Below are 16,928 nucleotides of genomic sequence, written 5' to 3'. Positions count from 1 at the left end.
AAGATGGAGATGGGCTTCAATCCCAGGCACCGTGCTGGGAAGCAGGAAAGTACTGCCATGTTCTTCAGTTTTCTTCATTTCTTATGCACAAGTCACCTGCTCTGTCTGGGACCTGCTGTGCTCTGCCACCCCATGGCAGCTGATACCGGGGAGCTGCTTTGGCTACAAAGCACCTTCCCGTTCCTGTGGATATTTGCCAAGACCTGCCTGTTAGACTCTGTGCATGAGCTTTCCTAGGCTTTGCTTGGAGAGACCCCACGGGGTTCCTGGTTCTTTGCTCGTTTTTTAATAGGAAGATGCTATTCAGATTGAAGAAACTGCCTCAGGGGCCTGAATGGGGACCCAGAGGCTGGTTTCTGCTGGATCATTCTGGCTTCAGGAAGGCCAACGCTGCATTGGCAGGGATCTGCACACGCGGGGCTGGGGCACTGTTGTGCCCATGCTGCCCTAGGGAAGGAGGGGCAGTGCCCTTGGCCATGCCCCAGCTGCCCCAGGCTGGGACCTCTCTGGCTCTGTTGCCCCGCGCTGATGCGTTGTGCCTGCTGGCTGGGTGAGCCCCGCGCTCCCGGCCGTGGTGCCCCGCTGCGCACATCCTGCCTGCTGGCTGCGGGGCAGCCCCGGGGCTCTGCAGGGAAGGCTCTGCCAGCGCTGGCCAGGGAGGAGGGCTTGTGGTGCTGCCGCACAGCTCAGCATCCAGAGGAAATGTGAGGTGACAAGAATCAGAAGGAAAATATTTATACGCAGCATCTAAGATTTCAGAGCAAGTCAGTAAATGCTGCGGATACCCTCCGGCAGGAGAGCCTGTCAGGCTGCATTGCTTCAAAAGCTGGGGAGACTCTTCAGTGCTCTGACTTCTCCCATCAGCGGGCTCTGACTCATCTGTTTTAACTGCCCAGACATTCCTCCCAGTGACATTATCCTTAACGTTTTGTAATCATGAAATATTAATGACTGATATTGAATTTAGAGTACAATTTATGTCTGAATCCTCTGGCAGAAAGGGCAGTTGTAAAGGTAAGGCCTTCAAAGTGACAGAGGGGCTTGGGAGTGGGGCCGAGCAGCAGCTGTCATGCTGTGCTTGGCGTGGCACTGGACTGGCAGCAGTGGTGTGAGTGCAGGGTGGCTGGGAGCCTCTGTGCTGCTGTCGGTGTGCCTGGTGCCTTCATCTTACGGGGCTCGCAGGGCTGCCCAGTCCTGCACTCACCAAAGTGCAGGTTGTCTGCCGCTGAGACTGCCTGCAGCCACAGGATGGTGTCAACTCCATCGGAGGCAAGTAGTAAAATATCCTTCCTCCTTCCCCAGTCAGATGCAAGCCTTGCAGGAACAATGGAGTGAGCCTCCCAGGTGTGTCACCACCCTGGCTCTGGGTCTGCTCAGGGCTGGTGGGAAGCTGTTCCTGTGCGATTCCGGTGGCGTGCCCTGGATCACACCTCCCTGTCCACCGCCAGCACTGCCTTGTGAATGGTTTTAATGAGCTGCAGCTGATGGAGAGCGTGCCAGCTGACAGCATATGTTCCTGCAGGCAGGCTGGCTGTTCAGCTCCGTGCAAGCGCTGTCCCCACACCTCAGAAAGCCTGTCCTAGGACTAGGTGCTCCAGGGACTGTGTTTAGGGGTGCATGACCCACCTGCAGAAAACTCAAGAGACTGCATTTGCATCTGAAGAGCAGTAAGAAAAGCAGCAGAAGGCTCCTAGCACGCCTGTGTCTGTGGCTGGGCTGTGCCCTGCTGGGGAGCAGGGGGAGGGCAGGGCCCCTCCCAGAACAGGCGCTCCCCAGCAGGAGCTGCCTGTGCCAGGCAGCTGATGAGCAGAGTATTTGGCCTTGCAGCAGTGCAGCCAGCAGGAAACATGGGGACTGTTCAGTAAATCTGGACTGGGACCAGGCCAAGCTTTTCCAGACATAAATCTTCATCTCACTCACAAGCTGTTTACCTTCCTTGGGCTAATATTAGTGATTCTCTTCCTGTTTTCCTCTTTGCTCATGTAAAATGATGAGGCCTTGACTGCTGTGTCCACTGCTGGTAATTGAGATGATAAATCTTCCTGCTGGAGACCGGCTTTAATCAGAGCATTGTGTTTGGATGCGATTTAATGACTCTCATGCTGCTGAGTCCGGGCAGGACTCAGGAGAGGTGAGAGCCATTTATATGTTACTTGGCTGATCTGCTGCTTCCCCTTTGCTTCCCTGCAGCTTGGAGCCACATTTTCAGCTCCAGCCTCTGATGTGGCCACCCGCGTCCGATGAGTTGTACCCCTGGCATGCCCTTGTTGTGTCTTTGCCATTGATGCTCTGCTTTTCAATCAGCAGCTGTGCTGACATCCACAAAACCACCCTGTGCCATTGTGCGGGTGCTGGAAAGCAGAGTGGCCCATCCCAGTCTGCTAATCTGCATTTTGTTCTGCCAATTTGCTGAGATAGTGAGGATTAAAATTCCACCCCTGGCTCTTACGGCTTCCCTACTAATGTAAAAATTCTGATTTCAGTATTGTACCAATTTGGTCTTGACGCAGAAGAGGGTGGATTGTGTGCTATGCCTAATGCCATGGCGGTGAGTTGTGTTTCTTGGGAGTGTTGCAGCCACAAACGGCAAGACCCAGTCTGCTGGGCTTTCCTCAAACAGTGCTTTAAGGCCCCAGGAAGCTGCAGAGCACCTTTCTGTGTGCAGTGTGGCTACACAGCTGAGTGTGCAGGTAGCAGTGCAAATGGTACAGCTGCTTCAGCAGTGCTTAGAGTTGGAGGTTCACAGCAGAGGTTTGGTTGTAAAAATGCAAAGTGCTTTAGTGTGACCTTGTGTGAAGATCTAGAGAGGCAAGCACTGGATCCCAGCACAGCTTAAACAAGGCCTTCCTCCTTCCTGCTGTGGAGGGGATGTCTAAGCATCTCCACAGCCCCTGCTCATCACAGCCAGCTGCAGCTGCAAAGCTTCCAGCGTTTACTAAGAGAGTTGCCTGGAGCTGCTCGGTGTCCCTCTGTCAGCTGGCTGTCCAGGAGCTTCTGCACAGGGCAAATCCTTGGTGCTTTGCATCTCAATGTTTTTAAGCCAGAAATAGTATCCTCTTCAGGTTACTTTCAAGGTTAATTGTATTAAAAATAATAATAGTTGGGGTTGTAGCTGAGGACTCATCAAGGGTGTGAGTCTCAGTCTCAGCCTCAGCATGGCTGTGCAGTGGGAACATCTTGGTGAGACCCAGCCCGGGGAGCCTGTCCATGCACAGTGCTCCCCACCAGCACCACCTCAGTGTGGACTCAGGACCCTACATGCTGCAGCTTGTGGCAGCAAGGAGAGTGGAGATGCTGTGGTGTAGGAGGGCTGCAGCAGACCTCAGTCCCTGGGCTCCAGCGTGTCTGCAGGTACTTCAGCCCATGTTGGCAAAGGCAGCTGCCAGTCATCAACCTGGAGCTCCCATTCTGCACTGCTGTTTCCAGCATCTCCCCCTTGTTCTGTGTTTTCCATGACTCCTTCCTCAGTCTTTTCAGATTAATAGTATTCCAACTCCTGGAGGAAATGCAGAAAAACGGCATGTTTAATTTTAATTTAGGAAACCGTTTAGGTAGCAGCCTAGTTTCCTCGCTGCTGTCAATCAGGTTTTCTCAAGGCTGACATCAATTAGTTTAAAAATATTGAATGTAATTTTGCCTGACACAACATATTGCAGCCACTGCAAAATATAATTTATTTTAGAAGAAGAAATAATTAAACTAATTTGCATGTCAGTCAGCTAAGCTGGAATACCAAGGAGAGACGCTGCAATGGAAAATGACTTTTTTCCTCCCCGGTCGCACTCAGCCTGGCACAGCCTCCACAGCCAGCTGCTGCTTCCCAGAGCCCTTCGACAGCCCTGGCTGATGCCAGCGGCAGCGCCTGCCCCATCAGCTGCTCTGCCTGGCAGTGGTAGACGTGAGCACGTGGAGGGGTGGGAGCGCTTCTGCGCATGCGGGATGCTTCACAGGGAGGAAGCACATGTCAGAGCTTTTGGACTTGCAGATGTGACGTTTGCAGTACTGCTGGGTGCAATGTGCTTTTCATCACAGATGTACGATCTTAATCACAATTCTGACCATTGTAAATTCAGTTTATGCTTCACAAGTTACAGAAAACAGATTTCATAGATGTTTTGGAGATATTTTTATCCACTGTATCTAAATGTTTTTCATACATTCAGGTACTGACTCAAACTTACATTCAGTTACTGACTCAAAGGAAGAAGGACGTTTATAAAGAAAGCAGTTGAGGAGCTTTCACGTAGGTCATGATTGCAATTGAAATAAAAGGAGCGGACGTATGCATCGCAGGAAGGATTGCTGATGATGCCGTAGTCACACTTCTAAACTTGATGTTCTTGGAGAAGTCAAATTTTAATGCTGTCACACAGCCAGGACTGTGTGAGCCTCAGGCTTCAACAACGGTGGAAGGGGCTGAAAGAGACCTTTTTGATGACGGGGCATGTTCAGAAGGGATGACTGCTTTGGGCTGTGCTCAGGGAGCGGGCTGTGAGCTCTGTCTCTGTCAGAGGACTGGCCCTGGTCCAGCACCCACTGTGAAGTGCTGCCTACTGCTGTGTGGGGCTGGGGAGGAGACAGACTTAGGGCTCTGTCTGATTCTCAGAACAGCCTTGCACTGATTGCATCCCTCTTGGTGAGGCTGAAACAGCATCTGGAAGGGGAGCTGCTGTGCTCAATCTCATTCCTGTGTCTCAGTGCCCAGCCAGGACCTGGCCCCACATGCCCTGTGCCAAAGGGACTCAGGGGCATTCAGCGACCCTAGAATCAGTTCCTGCACTGGGGGCGCCACAGTTGGGAAGAGGAAGGGGGGCCTCAGCCTGCCTCCTCCTGCCATCCTCCTCCTTTCTGCCTTCTTTCCTCTTTTTCTTGGCAGTGCCAGGTTGCTTCAGCACCAAGGGGCAAGGAAGGTTTCCCATCTTCCAGTAGGGTGAGCAAGCTGTGGAGGGGGTGATAAGATGTTGTCACCCTGCATCTTGCAGGAGGAAAAAGGGTTCAATTCCTGCTCCTCTGCAGTCCCGGTGGGCACTGGCCACTGCCCTCTATTGCCCCCAGACTGTCCACTCCCTTCTTACCCTGCTGCCTCCCGTTGCCTTTCTTCCTGAAAGCAATTGCAGTTTATTTCACTGCACCAACACACTTTTTAAAATAACACATCGTTCCAGGCTTTTAGTCACGACTTCTGCCTCCCTCCCCCGAAGCAACCATCTAATCACCAGAGCAGCTGGTCTGGGTGAGAGGGAGTGATAACGCGAGAACAGGGTGAAGGCAGCTCTGGGAGGGGGAACACGTTCCTGGCTAATTATGGAGCAGCACTAGATCTCCTCTCCCCTGGGTCCTCCCCCACCTAATACACTGGGGACAGCATTAATTTTATAGACAAACAGACAGCAGAGCTTCTGTCCAAGTGGGGAGAGAGGCATCGGGTCTGTTGGAGTTACCACCTCTGGGGAAAACAAAGGAGATGGAGGCATATTTCATTTCTGGAAACACATGAGGAGCTCCAGAAAATATTAGGCCCTCCAGAGTGATTTGCAATGTTACAGAAGGCTCAGCACACCTATAGGGCATAAACCGTGGGGTGGAGCGGCACTGCAGCAAGCGGAGCTGTGAGCGCAGCTCCCTGCCCTGTGTGCCCCAGAGCAGCAGCATCAACAGGACTGGCCCCTGCCCCGGGGGCTTGCTCTGGGCTGCTCAGCTTCTCCATGGGCAGAAGGGGCTAACAGTGGTTAACAGTGGTTCCTTGGGAGTCCTGGACACGAAGCCCAGCAACTGGGCTTATTGACTGGGAAGTGCAGGTGGTGAAGTTGAACAATGCTCTGCAGGATCAGCCAGCCCGCAGAGGCAGTCACCGAACCCTCTGTGCTGGCAGCAGCTGCAGAGGCCACCATGGCCTCTGGACACGCAAAACCACGGAGGGCCTGCTCCCTGCTATCAGCAGATGGCACCTCCCTCTGAAGCTTTGCTTCTCTTTTGTTTCAGATAATCATTCACAGGTGTCAAGGGCCTCTCTGCGCATCCGCATCCTGGACGTGAATGACAACCCACCTGAACTTGCCACCCCTTATGAAGCTGCTGTGTGTGAGGATGCCAAGCCAGGCCAGGTATCGGGCACTCCCCAGGTCTCCTTCAGCAACAGCGGTGGTCCCATGGTACCAGCAGTGCTCTGGACCGGCGCCAGCCTGCCCAGCCTTCACCTCTGCCAGAACATCTCCCTGTGCTGCTGCTGCCATGCTGGGAACCACTTTGCTGGTGTCCTGTCACTAAGCTGGCCCGCAGGGGCAGAGGCTTGTCCCTGGCTGCGGCAGGAGCTGATGGTGCTCCGCTGGTTTGGACCCTGTGAGCCGGGCCCCAGGGAGGGACTGCAGTGGTGGTTCCAACTCTCATCTCCTCTCTCTCCCCACAGCTGATCCAGACTATTAGTGTTGTGGATCGCGATGAGCCTCAGGGTGGCCATCGGTTCTACTTCACGCTGCCACCTGAAGCCACCGACAGCCACCATTTTTCTCTGCTGGATATTAAGGGTAAGTGCCTGCTGGGCTGGCTGTGCGGAGGGGACGGGGCTGTGCAGTACAGTGACTCTTAGCCCTGCGCCTTCGCCTGTCCAGGGGTCACCGTCTGGCTGTGCTGATGGAACTCAGGAGCTTTTGTGCACCCTCTCGGCTCCTTGCCCACCTGTAGCTGTGGGACTGGCCAGCTGACTTTGGATTTCCTCAAGAAGGTTCCACCAGCTTTCTCCTCTGCTGCAAGCAGCTCTGCTGCTCCTAGCACACTGTCTGGATAGCCTGCGATATTTCCAGGGCTCTTGGTCCCTTCCTTGATGTGCAATCTCTAACTTGCCTGCTTGCAAGGAGATGATGTGGATTTACAGGTGAACAAGCTCCGTTTTAAGCATTGTGATTTATCCTTCTCCAGTGCGTGGCCTGGAGTGTGGGGTGTCAGTGGGCTGCTGTGCAGGCAGGCAGCCCCTTGCCCCCGGACGGGAGCAGCCCATGGGTCCTGGAGGCAGCGGGGCTGAGCAGTAGCCAGCCCTTGGCTGATGAGGCTAGTTGAGATATAACCAGCAGAGCCAGATTCCTGTTAGGTGGGCTAAGGGTGAAGCTCCACCAGGTTTCCCAAGGCTTGCCCTGCCCCTTGGGCCTGTCTGAGAGCCCTGGGTGCAGCAGGGCTCTGCAAGCTTCTGGGCTGAGCTGGCTCTGCAGTAGTCTCCCCAGCCTGCAGCTGTAACCGCCGAGCTGTTCTGCGGGGCTGGTAGGCTGGGCACTGGCTATTTGTGCAGCTTTGAGGGGCACGAGGTCAGGCTGTGTTTGTATGATGACTGTCCAGAAAAGTAGTTATCAAGCTGCTTCCTATTTTTAACTGGTCTCTGATGAATTTAGGTGCTGACTGCAATGGTAAAAGCAGCAGAGACTGTTGCAGTTATTAGAATGGTTTTTAGCCAGATGTGCATGTATTTGTCAAAGGGGCCAGCCCAGATGGAAGCCAGCGGACTACATTACAGTACCTTGAAACGCTTTCTCCTTGTTCACTATTGATCAGCATTGTTAGGGTAGTTCAAACTGAACTTGCAGGAGGAAAAAAAAAAAAAAAAAAGGAAAAAAAAATGGAAATGTAATTGTAGAAGTACTGACATCACTTTGTGCCCTAAAAAGGGCAGCTGTCCCTGATCCAAGCCCCTGTGATCTCTGCCCCTCCCCCCCCCCCCCCCATGGGGCAGCTGTTCACAAGACCTTTGTTTCTTATCATGTACATAAGCTTTAATCCTCTGCAAGATTTTGCCCCCACACCCAGCGATTAACTTCTTTTGCTGTTTCTGAAGGACCTCAGGAAAACATGTGAGAGAGCACTCTCAGTTACACCCTGGTTGCCCGTCCCTGCCCACACCCTGCCAAAAGCTGGGGCTGCAGTGCCTCAGAGCAGGCTCTCCGCTGCAGCAGGGCAGGGACCTGCAGTGATTGCTGCTCCTGCCCAGGACAGGGGCCTGGCCGAGGGGCTGGAGCTCAGCAGGGCCACTCAGAAGCACTGGGGTCCTGCAGGAGGGTCTCATTGGGAGGGGGCAGGATGCAGGCTCTCACTCGCTGTCTCCTCCAGAGCTGCTGCTCTCTTGAGTAGGATGAGGCGCGCTCATCGCATGGGGTAATCCTCTGTGCTAAATGATCCCACAAACCTTGCATGTGGTGCAACACTGCATAAAATGAGTAAAAGCTGGCATCACCTCCCGCCTTCTGCTCTTGGTAAAACAAATGCTGTTGCTGCAGGGTTATTCCCAGGGTGTTTGGAGACCCTCCCAATTGCCAAGCAATGCTCTCTTCCACAGCGAGAGGCGGTGGCTGCCTGTGCAGATGGAGACGCTCCTCACTTTGGCTGTGTGCTTACTTTAGTGTCATTTCCCTTCCTTTGATTTCTCCCCGCCTCAACTTTTCCAGTCCACTGAGTGTCCTGATAGTGCTCACCTTTGCCCCTTGCCCACTTTGATTCCGTTGCTGCATCTTCCTTTGTTCCCCCCCCGCTTTCCTCCCTCTCATGCGTTCACCCCTCTTCTACTCATCTCTCCTCCTTCATGTAAATATCAGTGGTGACAAACTGCTACCACCAGCCCATCTGTTTCTTTGTACAAATTTGTAGCCAGTTTTGAAACGTGATTTATAAATATTGCTTTTGCAGCCAAGGAGTGACACTGATGGATGTCAGCACAGATGGATTCACTGAGCTCTTGCTTAAATCCTTCTTCTCTTTTTTGCTTTGCACCTACTTCCCGCAGCTTCTGCAAGGCAGCAGAAAGCCATCTCAGGAGTGTAACTTGTCCCCAGGGACCAGCATCCTCTTGGGACTGCTCTCATTACAGTCCATCAGGCAGGGCATGAGCCCGGGCAGAGGCGCCCTCCCGCTCCAGGCTCCAGGCACCGCGCTGGCCCACGGTGCGGAGGGGCTCCCTCGGGAGGGCCGCGGTGCTGCAGGCTGTGCTGCCGGCTCAGGCAGGCACCTCACTAACAACCCTCGCAGGAGACTGGAAAAGCAGGAGTGAGATGGTGGATGGTGCACGGCCCTATTGCGAGTGTGGGGCCAGGGCCAGCCAGGGCAGGATAGGACACTGTTCATTGTCCAGGCTCTCCTGGGGCTCCTTGTGGGCAGCACGGATGAAGCCTCTGAGGACTTTGGGAAAGCCTGGGGTGATGGGGCAGCCTGTCTTGCTGATGAAGAGCTCGTACAGCACCTGCTAGCAAATAGGTGTATGGCAGCAGTCACAGAGCATGTCTGCTGCAGTCTGATGTTGCCACAGTTCAGCCACGATACTGCTGCTGACCTGCACCATGCTGGGTCCGGCCCCACTGCAGCCAAAGCTGCCCAGAGTGGGGCTGGCCCTTCAAATGTGCCTGCAGTTAACACCTGCAGCCCTGCTCATCAGCTCCCAGCAGCACGCAGAGCTGCCTTGGCTGCCAAGAGCTGCCTTGGCACCAGGTCAGAGATAGAGGAGCAAAAGGTCACCCTGCAGGATGCTTTGCATTAGCTGAATTATAGCTGAAGTAGTTTGCAGGAGTCAGGCTTTTAGAAACAGTGCTATTTCCTACTGGCATTTTTCTTGGTCTGTCCCAGGGAGTGCTCAAGCACTTGCTAATTCATCAGACATGAAATAAAAAGTCATTTGTGATAACAGTGGACTCAATCCAGAAGGAAGATGCCCAGCTAATGAAGTGCCCAAAGGAGAAGATAGCACTGGAAAAGCTGACCTCACCCACGGCCAACTGGTGCCTTTCCAAAGGCATTCACTATCCTGTGACTCCTAACTTGCCTTTTGCTGGGTCTTTCTGGCCTGAAAAAATTGATTAGAGAAGGATCAAAGGCAATTAAAGCCTGAAATCATGTTCTCCAAGAAATGCTAATTGTGTTGGAAGGGATGGTAGAAAGCATCTAAGCCCAACGACCTGGAAGGGGTGGTAGATAATATGGAGCGCCACATGGAGCTACTGACTCCAGAGCTCAAGGGCTAGGCAAACAGATGTCTGAACTCTCTGCAGGTCTCATTAAGAGCATGTAATGGGTGATAGAAGATCTGAAAAGTGTTTCAATCTAAAGCAAAATGTTGGGATTTGAGGATTGCCTCGGGACAGACAAAGCCTCCTCCAGCCCTGCAGGGATTCTGCTCCCAGCACGAGTAACACAGATGCTGATCTGATGCGGGGTGAAAAAGGGCACCAAATCTGTCGGGACTGAGCCAAAGGCAAGTGAGCAGCAGTGGTGCCAAGGCCTGGCACCCAAAGAACTTGGGAGAAGAAACACGCAAAAGGGAAAAAATGGATTCTTCTCATAGAGCTGCAATTGCCTGGGGCTGAAGGAAGGAGATCTTTGAGGAGGCCTTCAGGTCAGCAGTGTGGCTGCAGGCAGGGCAGCAGCCGTCTGCACTTGGAGCTGGCGGGTGCTGGGGCTGCGAAGCAGAGGCAGAGAAGGGGAAGGTGGGTGCTCAGTAGGGCCTGGGAGAGGGCAGAGGTGTTGGAATCCAGGCTGGAGGTAGGTTGCTGTCTTCTGCTCTCTTGGTGCTGATCAAGACTGAGTTACGAGAAGTATTTATGAGCTCTCTTTCTGAAGCTGCCAAGAGCATCTTTAGAGAGGGAGTCTGAGAGAATTGTTTTACTATTCCTAGTGATGTTATGCATCCAACAGAGATATTGTATTCCTAAACTTTGCTCTCTCAGCGGTATTGACTGGTCCCTGCCCACTTGGCACACATTGGTTTCTGCCTTCGGTGAATCACTCCTCAAGCAGATAGAGGTGCTGCTGCACGAGGTGGTATGATGTGGTACAGGATAAAACCACTACGTGTTCGTGGAGAGGCTGGCATGGGAAATCTGCCAAGGAATACAAGATGTCAGCTTGTGTAGCAAGATGGCGAGGATAGCAACTGGTTTGGCTTGGGGCCTCAGAGCAAACCTAGCACAGCCTTTGGAGCGGTGTGACCATGTCACAAAGTACAACCTCACTGGATCAGGCAGCAGAACTCGGGTGTGGAGGAGGTCCAAACTCATTTGTGCAGGAAAGTTCTGAATTGAGTTCTGCTGAAATTTCAGTACCACCTTATGGGAAGCACTGCTCCCCAGCCTCATGACCCCAGAATTGGATTTAGCAGAAAGCTGCTATGTAGGAAGAGATAAGAGAGGCTGCAGGGCCAGGGCCTGTCTGGCTTCACTCTGCAACCACTCAGGCTGTGCTGGTGCAAACAAAAGGATGCCAAGACACATGTCCTGGCAGCAACTGTCTCGGGTCAGCTGCATGTGAAGACACAGAAGTACCAAGAGAAAAATACATTGTTATGTAACAGGTTGTTTTGGATATGTTTTCCAGGGTATGTTTTTCCCCAATCTAGGCAAAATTTACCTCACTTCTACAGTCAAATAGACTGCATCGCAGGGCAGCTGCGCTGCCTTTCTGGAGTGTCTTGTTCTTCGGTCTGTGACTGGAAGGGAAATGCAAGAATCTTGTAAGTAACGGGTGCAAACTCCCAACAGGGACAGCAGGTCCCAGGGCACCAGGGAGAGAGGGGCACGGCAGGTTGGCAGCAGCCAGAAAGGAGGCTGAAGTTGGCTTTGAGCCTGGGGGCCACCGCTGGGGCCTGAGGTGGGGGTCTGGCTGTCCAGCCTTGGTAAGCTCTGCCTTTGGTGCGAACGTGAAATTTCTTCCTCCTGTCCTAGCAGTGGCTGGGGCTGCTCCCTTGGACCTGTGTGGGTGGGTGGGAGACCACACGGGGATCTGGCCGCAGTCTTGGGCTGGTTACTTGGCTCTTGATGGCACCAGTGAAACCAACTTTTGTGGGTTGAGGACCGGATCCTTGCTTGCTTGGTCTGTCCTGCCTTTGTGTCTCTACTGGATCCAGGTGCCCAAGGCTTGTTTAGCTGGGCTAGACAGGAGTTTAGTCCCAGCCTCTTGCTGTGATAGCATCGTTAATGTTATTTATATCTCCCAGCTATGCTGCAGCAAGCTGAGGGAGTGGCACCAAATGAGATCTTGTTACCTTTGTGCAAATGATTAGCATAACAATTCATTTTCCCCTAATTTATCCTTGGTAGGTAACAGGAAGCCTCTCTCCTGCTCTCCCTGGCAGCTCTGCCAGGTCACCTCTGTGCTGGGGCCTCGTGTGCAGCTCCCAGAGTTGTGGCCCTGGTGGCAATGTCCTGCAGCCCGGGTGGCTGCCCAGGTGGGGGCTGAGGTCCCAGTCTTGTGTGCAGGGAACCCAGGCAGCACATAGGGCATAGGCAGCCTCTGCTCCCCTTGTAGGTAATCCTCTCCACAGGCTGGTGATGCTGCAGCACTTGGATCCTGTGTGATTTAGGAAGCATGGGCCAATGCTGGGTACTGCAGCCTTGCAGGCACAGTGCTGACACTGCATGCGTTATTGCCTTATTGCTGTCTCCTGGTCCATGCGCTAAGGTTGTTGCCTGCCTGAAGTGTGCTGTTGCGAGCAGGGATGAATGAGGTTACCTAGGAAATTCTCTTGAAGGATAAAAGGTACTGCATCCAAAGGAAGAGTTTTTCTAGTGAAATCTTCAGCGCAGTTCTGTGTGCAGGGAGATTTGGTTTTGAATACTGGCCTTGTGGCATTCAGTGCAGCCCTGAACGTTGGCTGCTGTGGTCTTCTGTCTGGTGTTCACACCATTCCTGAGTCAGAAGGTAGGTGAGCTCTTCAAGGCAGACCCTGCGCTCTCACATGAGCTCACAGAGAGATGATGTTTTCCTATCTCCTTTATGCTAAAATCCCAACTCTCCCTAGCAAAGGGGCAAAAGGCTCTGCTCTCTGCAGCAACACAGCCGTATTCTGGAACATGGAAAACCCTGGAGGACTGAGTACAGAGGCTTAGGGATGGGAGCAGCACTGTGGCAGCTGAGCCCTCCACGCTCTGCTCTGCCCCAGCTCAGCACGGTGCCGCTGCGACCTGCCCACATCCTGCCCCCCGGTGCCTCTGCCCCGGCCGGGTGGGCACCCGCTGTGTGCTTGGCTCCCATCCTGCCCCTGCCGTGCCCCAGTGCTCCCGTGCAGCACCCGATCCATACGGCAATTTCCGTGGTGGCAGGCGGCCCAAGAGCCAAGATTAAAATAGATGTCTTTTCCAATCGAATTGCTGATTGATACAGAAAGGGGCCAGTCCAGCATAAATCAGGAGCAGTGAGGAGAGAGTCTGTAGACAGCAGCACCTTGCTGTGTCCAGGCCAATCTATGCTTTATTAGATAAAGACTGCAGCCAGTCGGCAGCAACTTCTGACATCTGGCCACAATTGTTCAGATGCTATTCAGTCCTTTTCCTTCCACCCTGCTCTGCTGCTGACTGGCAGCAAGCGGCACGCATGAGCAGGGTCCAGAGCTGATTTTCAGTCCCTTTTCTTAGCCTCCATCCTCCAGGTTGTGTGCAGCTGCTGCTCAAGCTCATCTCTGACCCTGGGGCACTGGCAGGTCCCATGAAGTGGCTGTGTTAGTGGTACTGAAACTTGAGCCAGCTAAGCCCTTGAAGCAGCAGGATTTGAGCAAACAAGGACAGCCAGCTGAGCTGGCAGGCTTGAAGAAGCTCTGCCTGCTTTTTTGGAAGTTTTACAAAGGACCCTGGGGGTGTTGGGCTCTGATTGAAGCAGGACTCTTTACCCATGGCTCTCAGGTTTGGGGCAACAGCCACTCCTGCAGGCTCAGTGCCCTCTGCAGAGCTCCATCCACTCCAGACTGAGGGGGCCAGGTTGGGTCAGGATGGGTCTCCAAGTCAGTGACCAACTCTTACCCTGATTCCTGTTCTGTGCCACTCTCAGAGCATTTTCGGAGAGGTTCTTCCCCTCTGTTCTTCCCCACTTTTGCTCCTGTGTCAGGTTTGCTAAGCCCCAGCAGTGCTGGCGGTGAGATGGGCTGCCCTCTGCCAGCACAGGGCACTTGCTGGAGCTGAGCCAGACACTCCTGGGCACCAGGGCTGTCAGGGGACCATGGTGTGGGGAGCCAGAGCTGGCTCTGCTCCTGTCGGGGGACAGCAGGAGGCCAGGGCATGCCATTCCCTGCTTGGCTGAGCTGTTGGTGGCTGGAGCTGGCATCCGTACAACTGATGAGCGTGTGGTGGCAGCCCACCAGCATCCTGAGGGTTTGTCCCATGTACAGAGGAGCTCACGCTGGTCCTGCTGCTCTGTGATGGGAGTGACTTTGCTGTCATTTGCTTCTTTCCTGCAGACAATACGGCTGCGGTGCACACACAGAGAGTGGGCTTCAATCGCCAAGAGCAAGATGTGTACTTGCTGCCCATTTTGGTGGTGGACAGCGGCCCCCCACCCCTCAGCAGCACAGGAACCCTGACCATCCGCATCTGTGGCTGTGACAGCAACGGGGCCATCCAGTCCTGCAATAGCACGGCCTATGCCATGTCAGCTACGCTGAGCCCAGGCGCCCTCATCGCACTGCTGGTGTGTGTCCTCATCCTCATCGGTGAGTGCCGCCCGGCTCCCGCTGCCCTCAGCCACCCTGCCTGCAACCCTGCACTGACCTGGCCCCTTTGCCCCCTGACTCCTTGTTGCTGGCTCACCACAGAGTGGAGTGCAGGGGGCCAGGGCAGTTGTGGGGGCTCCAGCTTTTTCCCTGCTCCTCACGTGGTGCTCTGGGTGCAGCCAAAGCACAGCTGCCCTTGCCATGGGTGGGTGGGTGCCAAGAGCCGTGTGCAGGCTGCCAAGCTGTGCTGGCAGCAGGCATCTGGCTGCAAAAGGGGCATGTGTGTGTCCCAGCACAGAGGCCAAGGGTGGTGGGCACGGGGCGTGCAGTCACAGAATGGCAGGGTCAGAGCTGGAGCAGGCAGGCAGGATAGAGGTGAGGTGCATGCAAACCAGAGCATTGCTCAGGACAGGATCTGTGCCCCCAGCATGTGGGGCTCAGCTAGTGCTATCAGCACTAGTACGAGCACTAGCGCTGGAGCGAAAGGACACGGCATGAAGGAGCAGAGAAAGCGGGGACTTGTTTGCACATGGGAAGGGAATGGGGCTTGTGGAGAAGGGGGGGGAGGTGTGCTGCAGTGTCCTCGGGTTTAGCACTGTGCAGTTGGACACTGATGCTGAAAGCCCTTCAGCATCAGTGCTGGTTTGTAGCTGGCTCCTGAGGGCTGTCAGGCTTCCTATGGATGTCAGTGCCTTGCTCAGTTAGGTCTCCTCTCCTTGGAATGTCTCTGCTCCCCATCTCCTGCTGTGTCTCCATTTAGAAAACCCTTTCCCATAGGGTGTACTTTACACTGGTTTCATTTTCAAACGCAGCACAAACAAATTTCTGCCTAATTGCCCAAATGAATAAAGTGCACATCGGTGCTCTAAAGGTGATGGGATGAATGGATGATGATCCAGGACACATCTGTGGCTCGTTGCTCAGGCTCTGTGCCATCTGCTCCACAATCACCCTCTCAACATTTGGCTGCTGCTGTGGTTCACACACCCCCTTTCCTATTCATCTTCAGCAGAAGCAATCCGTTTGTCTGTCCAGCCGTGCGTTCAGCCATCTGTCCCACCTGTCTCAGTGGGTGTGCTGCATGGAAAAGGAAGCTCCTGTTCTGCTCTGGAGCCCAGGCCAGACTCTCTCCCTGCCAGTGCCGCAGCACGGCTGCTACTTAATGAGCTTGGCTGCTGGGAGCTGGTGGCAGCTGGGTCTGGGCTGCCGGGGCGCCCTGTGCCACAGGGGCCTCACCGTTGTGCCCAGGCACTGTATGAAACCATTGCATGTGCTCTGACTGTTTCTTCCTTCTCCAGTGCTGGTCCTTCTGATCCTCACGCTGAAGCGACACCACAAGAGCCACCTGACATCTGAGGATGACGAGGACATGAGGGACAATGTCATCAAGTACAATGACGAAGGAGGTGGTGAGCAGGACACGGAGGCCTACGACATGTCTGCTCTGCGCAGCCTCTATGACTTCAGTGAGATCAAAGGCGGTGACGGGGGCGGGGGGCTGGGAGAGGGGGGCCCAAGCGGAAACCCAGCCTCCGAGCGCCATGCCCTCCCGCAGTGGGTGCAGAGCCCGGACCTGGACTTCTCCGTGTTCAGAGACTACATCTGCAGGAAGGTGGAGCAGGCGGATGAGGACCTCTCTGTGCCACCCTACGACTCGTTCCAGACCTATGCTTTCGAGGGCTCGGACTCCCCCGTGCTCTCCCTGAGCTCAATCAACACCTGGTCCAGCAGCTCAGAGCAGGACTTCTCCTACCTGGGGGCCTGGGGGCCGCGTTTCCGGCAGCTGGCAGCACTCTACGCGGGGCGCCGTGGCGAGGAGGAGAGCGAGGAGTCCTAGCCATGCCAGCCAAAGCCCGCGAGGCTCCGGGCGCTTCCAGGGCCAGGGCTCTGGCCATGGCAGGGTCCAAGCACGGGGGGCTGTGGGTGCTGGTGGTGGCTGCTGGGGGGGCTGTGCCGCGGGGGTGGGCCTGAGCTGGGTGCTTCCCGCAGCCACCTCCTGGTCCAGGCTGTGTTGCACCCACACGGCCAGGCTGGCGTGCCCGTGTGAGCCGCTGGGGCCATCGTAATCTCCTTAATGCTGATCTCTGTTAAAGCACTGCGCATTAATTTAAGAAAGAGAAAAATCTAATTCAAGAGAGATTGGAGGGGTTTCTCTCCCACAAATTATCATTTAAATAGATCTGTTCAGTGAGTCCAGTTCAGGGTAGGAAGAGCAAACCGGGAGCCTTTTGTTGTCTAAATTGTTTTTGTCACTTGAGTCAGAGCATTTGAAGTGCTTTGATTTCTTTAAGAACTTTCCTTGCAGAGGGAAATAAGCTTTTAACTTCTGTTCTGCTTTTTCTGCTTACATTTGCTCACTTTTTGGAGTCCTCCTTCCTTCTGCACATGGGCTCCCAGGCAGTACCTGCACACTGCCACACTGGGGATGCTCACGCCGGCTGCAGCTCCGTGGTCACACCCTGAACAGAGCGACTGCTGCCCAGGAGTT

General features: G+C 54.3%; 1 protein-coding gene across 1 annotated transcript in view; it reads left to right on the top strand.

Moving 5' to 3' along the window:
• CDH22 (cadherin 22) overlaps positions 1 to 16,316 on the top strand; it is a 48,544-nt gene extending 32,228 nt beyond the window's left edge. Inside the window, exons 8-11 of the mRNA XM_032198614.1 lie at positions 5,983 to 6,104; positions 6,407 to 6,524; positions 14,189 to 14,440; positions 15,739 to 16,316. Of these exons, the coding sequence (XP_032054505.1) occupies positions 5,983 to 6,104; positions 6,407 to 6,524; positions 14,189 to 14,440; positions 15,739 to 16,277 (1,031 nt within the window). The 3' untranslated portion in view covers positions 16,278 to 16,316. The remainder of the gene's footprint in view (positions 1 to 5,982; positions 6,105 to 6,406; positions 6,525 to 14,188; positions 14,441 to 15,738) is intronic.
• Positions 16,317 to 16,928: the final 612 nt, after the last annotated feature.

Source organism: Aythya fuligula, chromosome 16 (genome assembly GCF_009819795.1).
Source record: "Aythya fuligula isolate bAytFul2 chromosome 16, bAytFul2.pri, whole genome shotgun sequence".
Taxonomy (NCBI): Eukaryota; Metazoa; Chordata; class Aves; order Anseriformes; family Anatidae; genus Aythya; species Aythya fuligula.
Note: the sequence above shows the minus strand (reverse complement) of the source record. Positions and strands in the feature narration are given on the sequence as shown.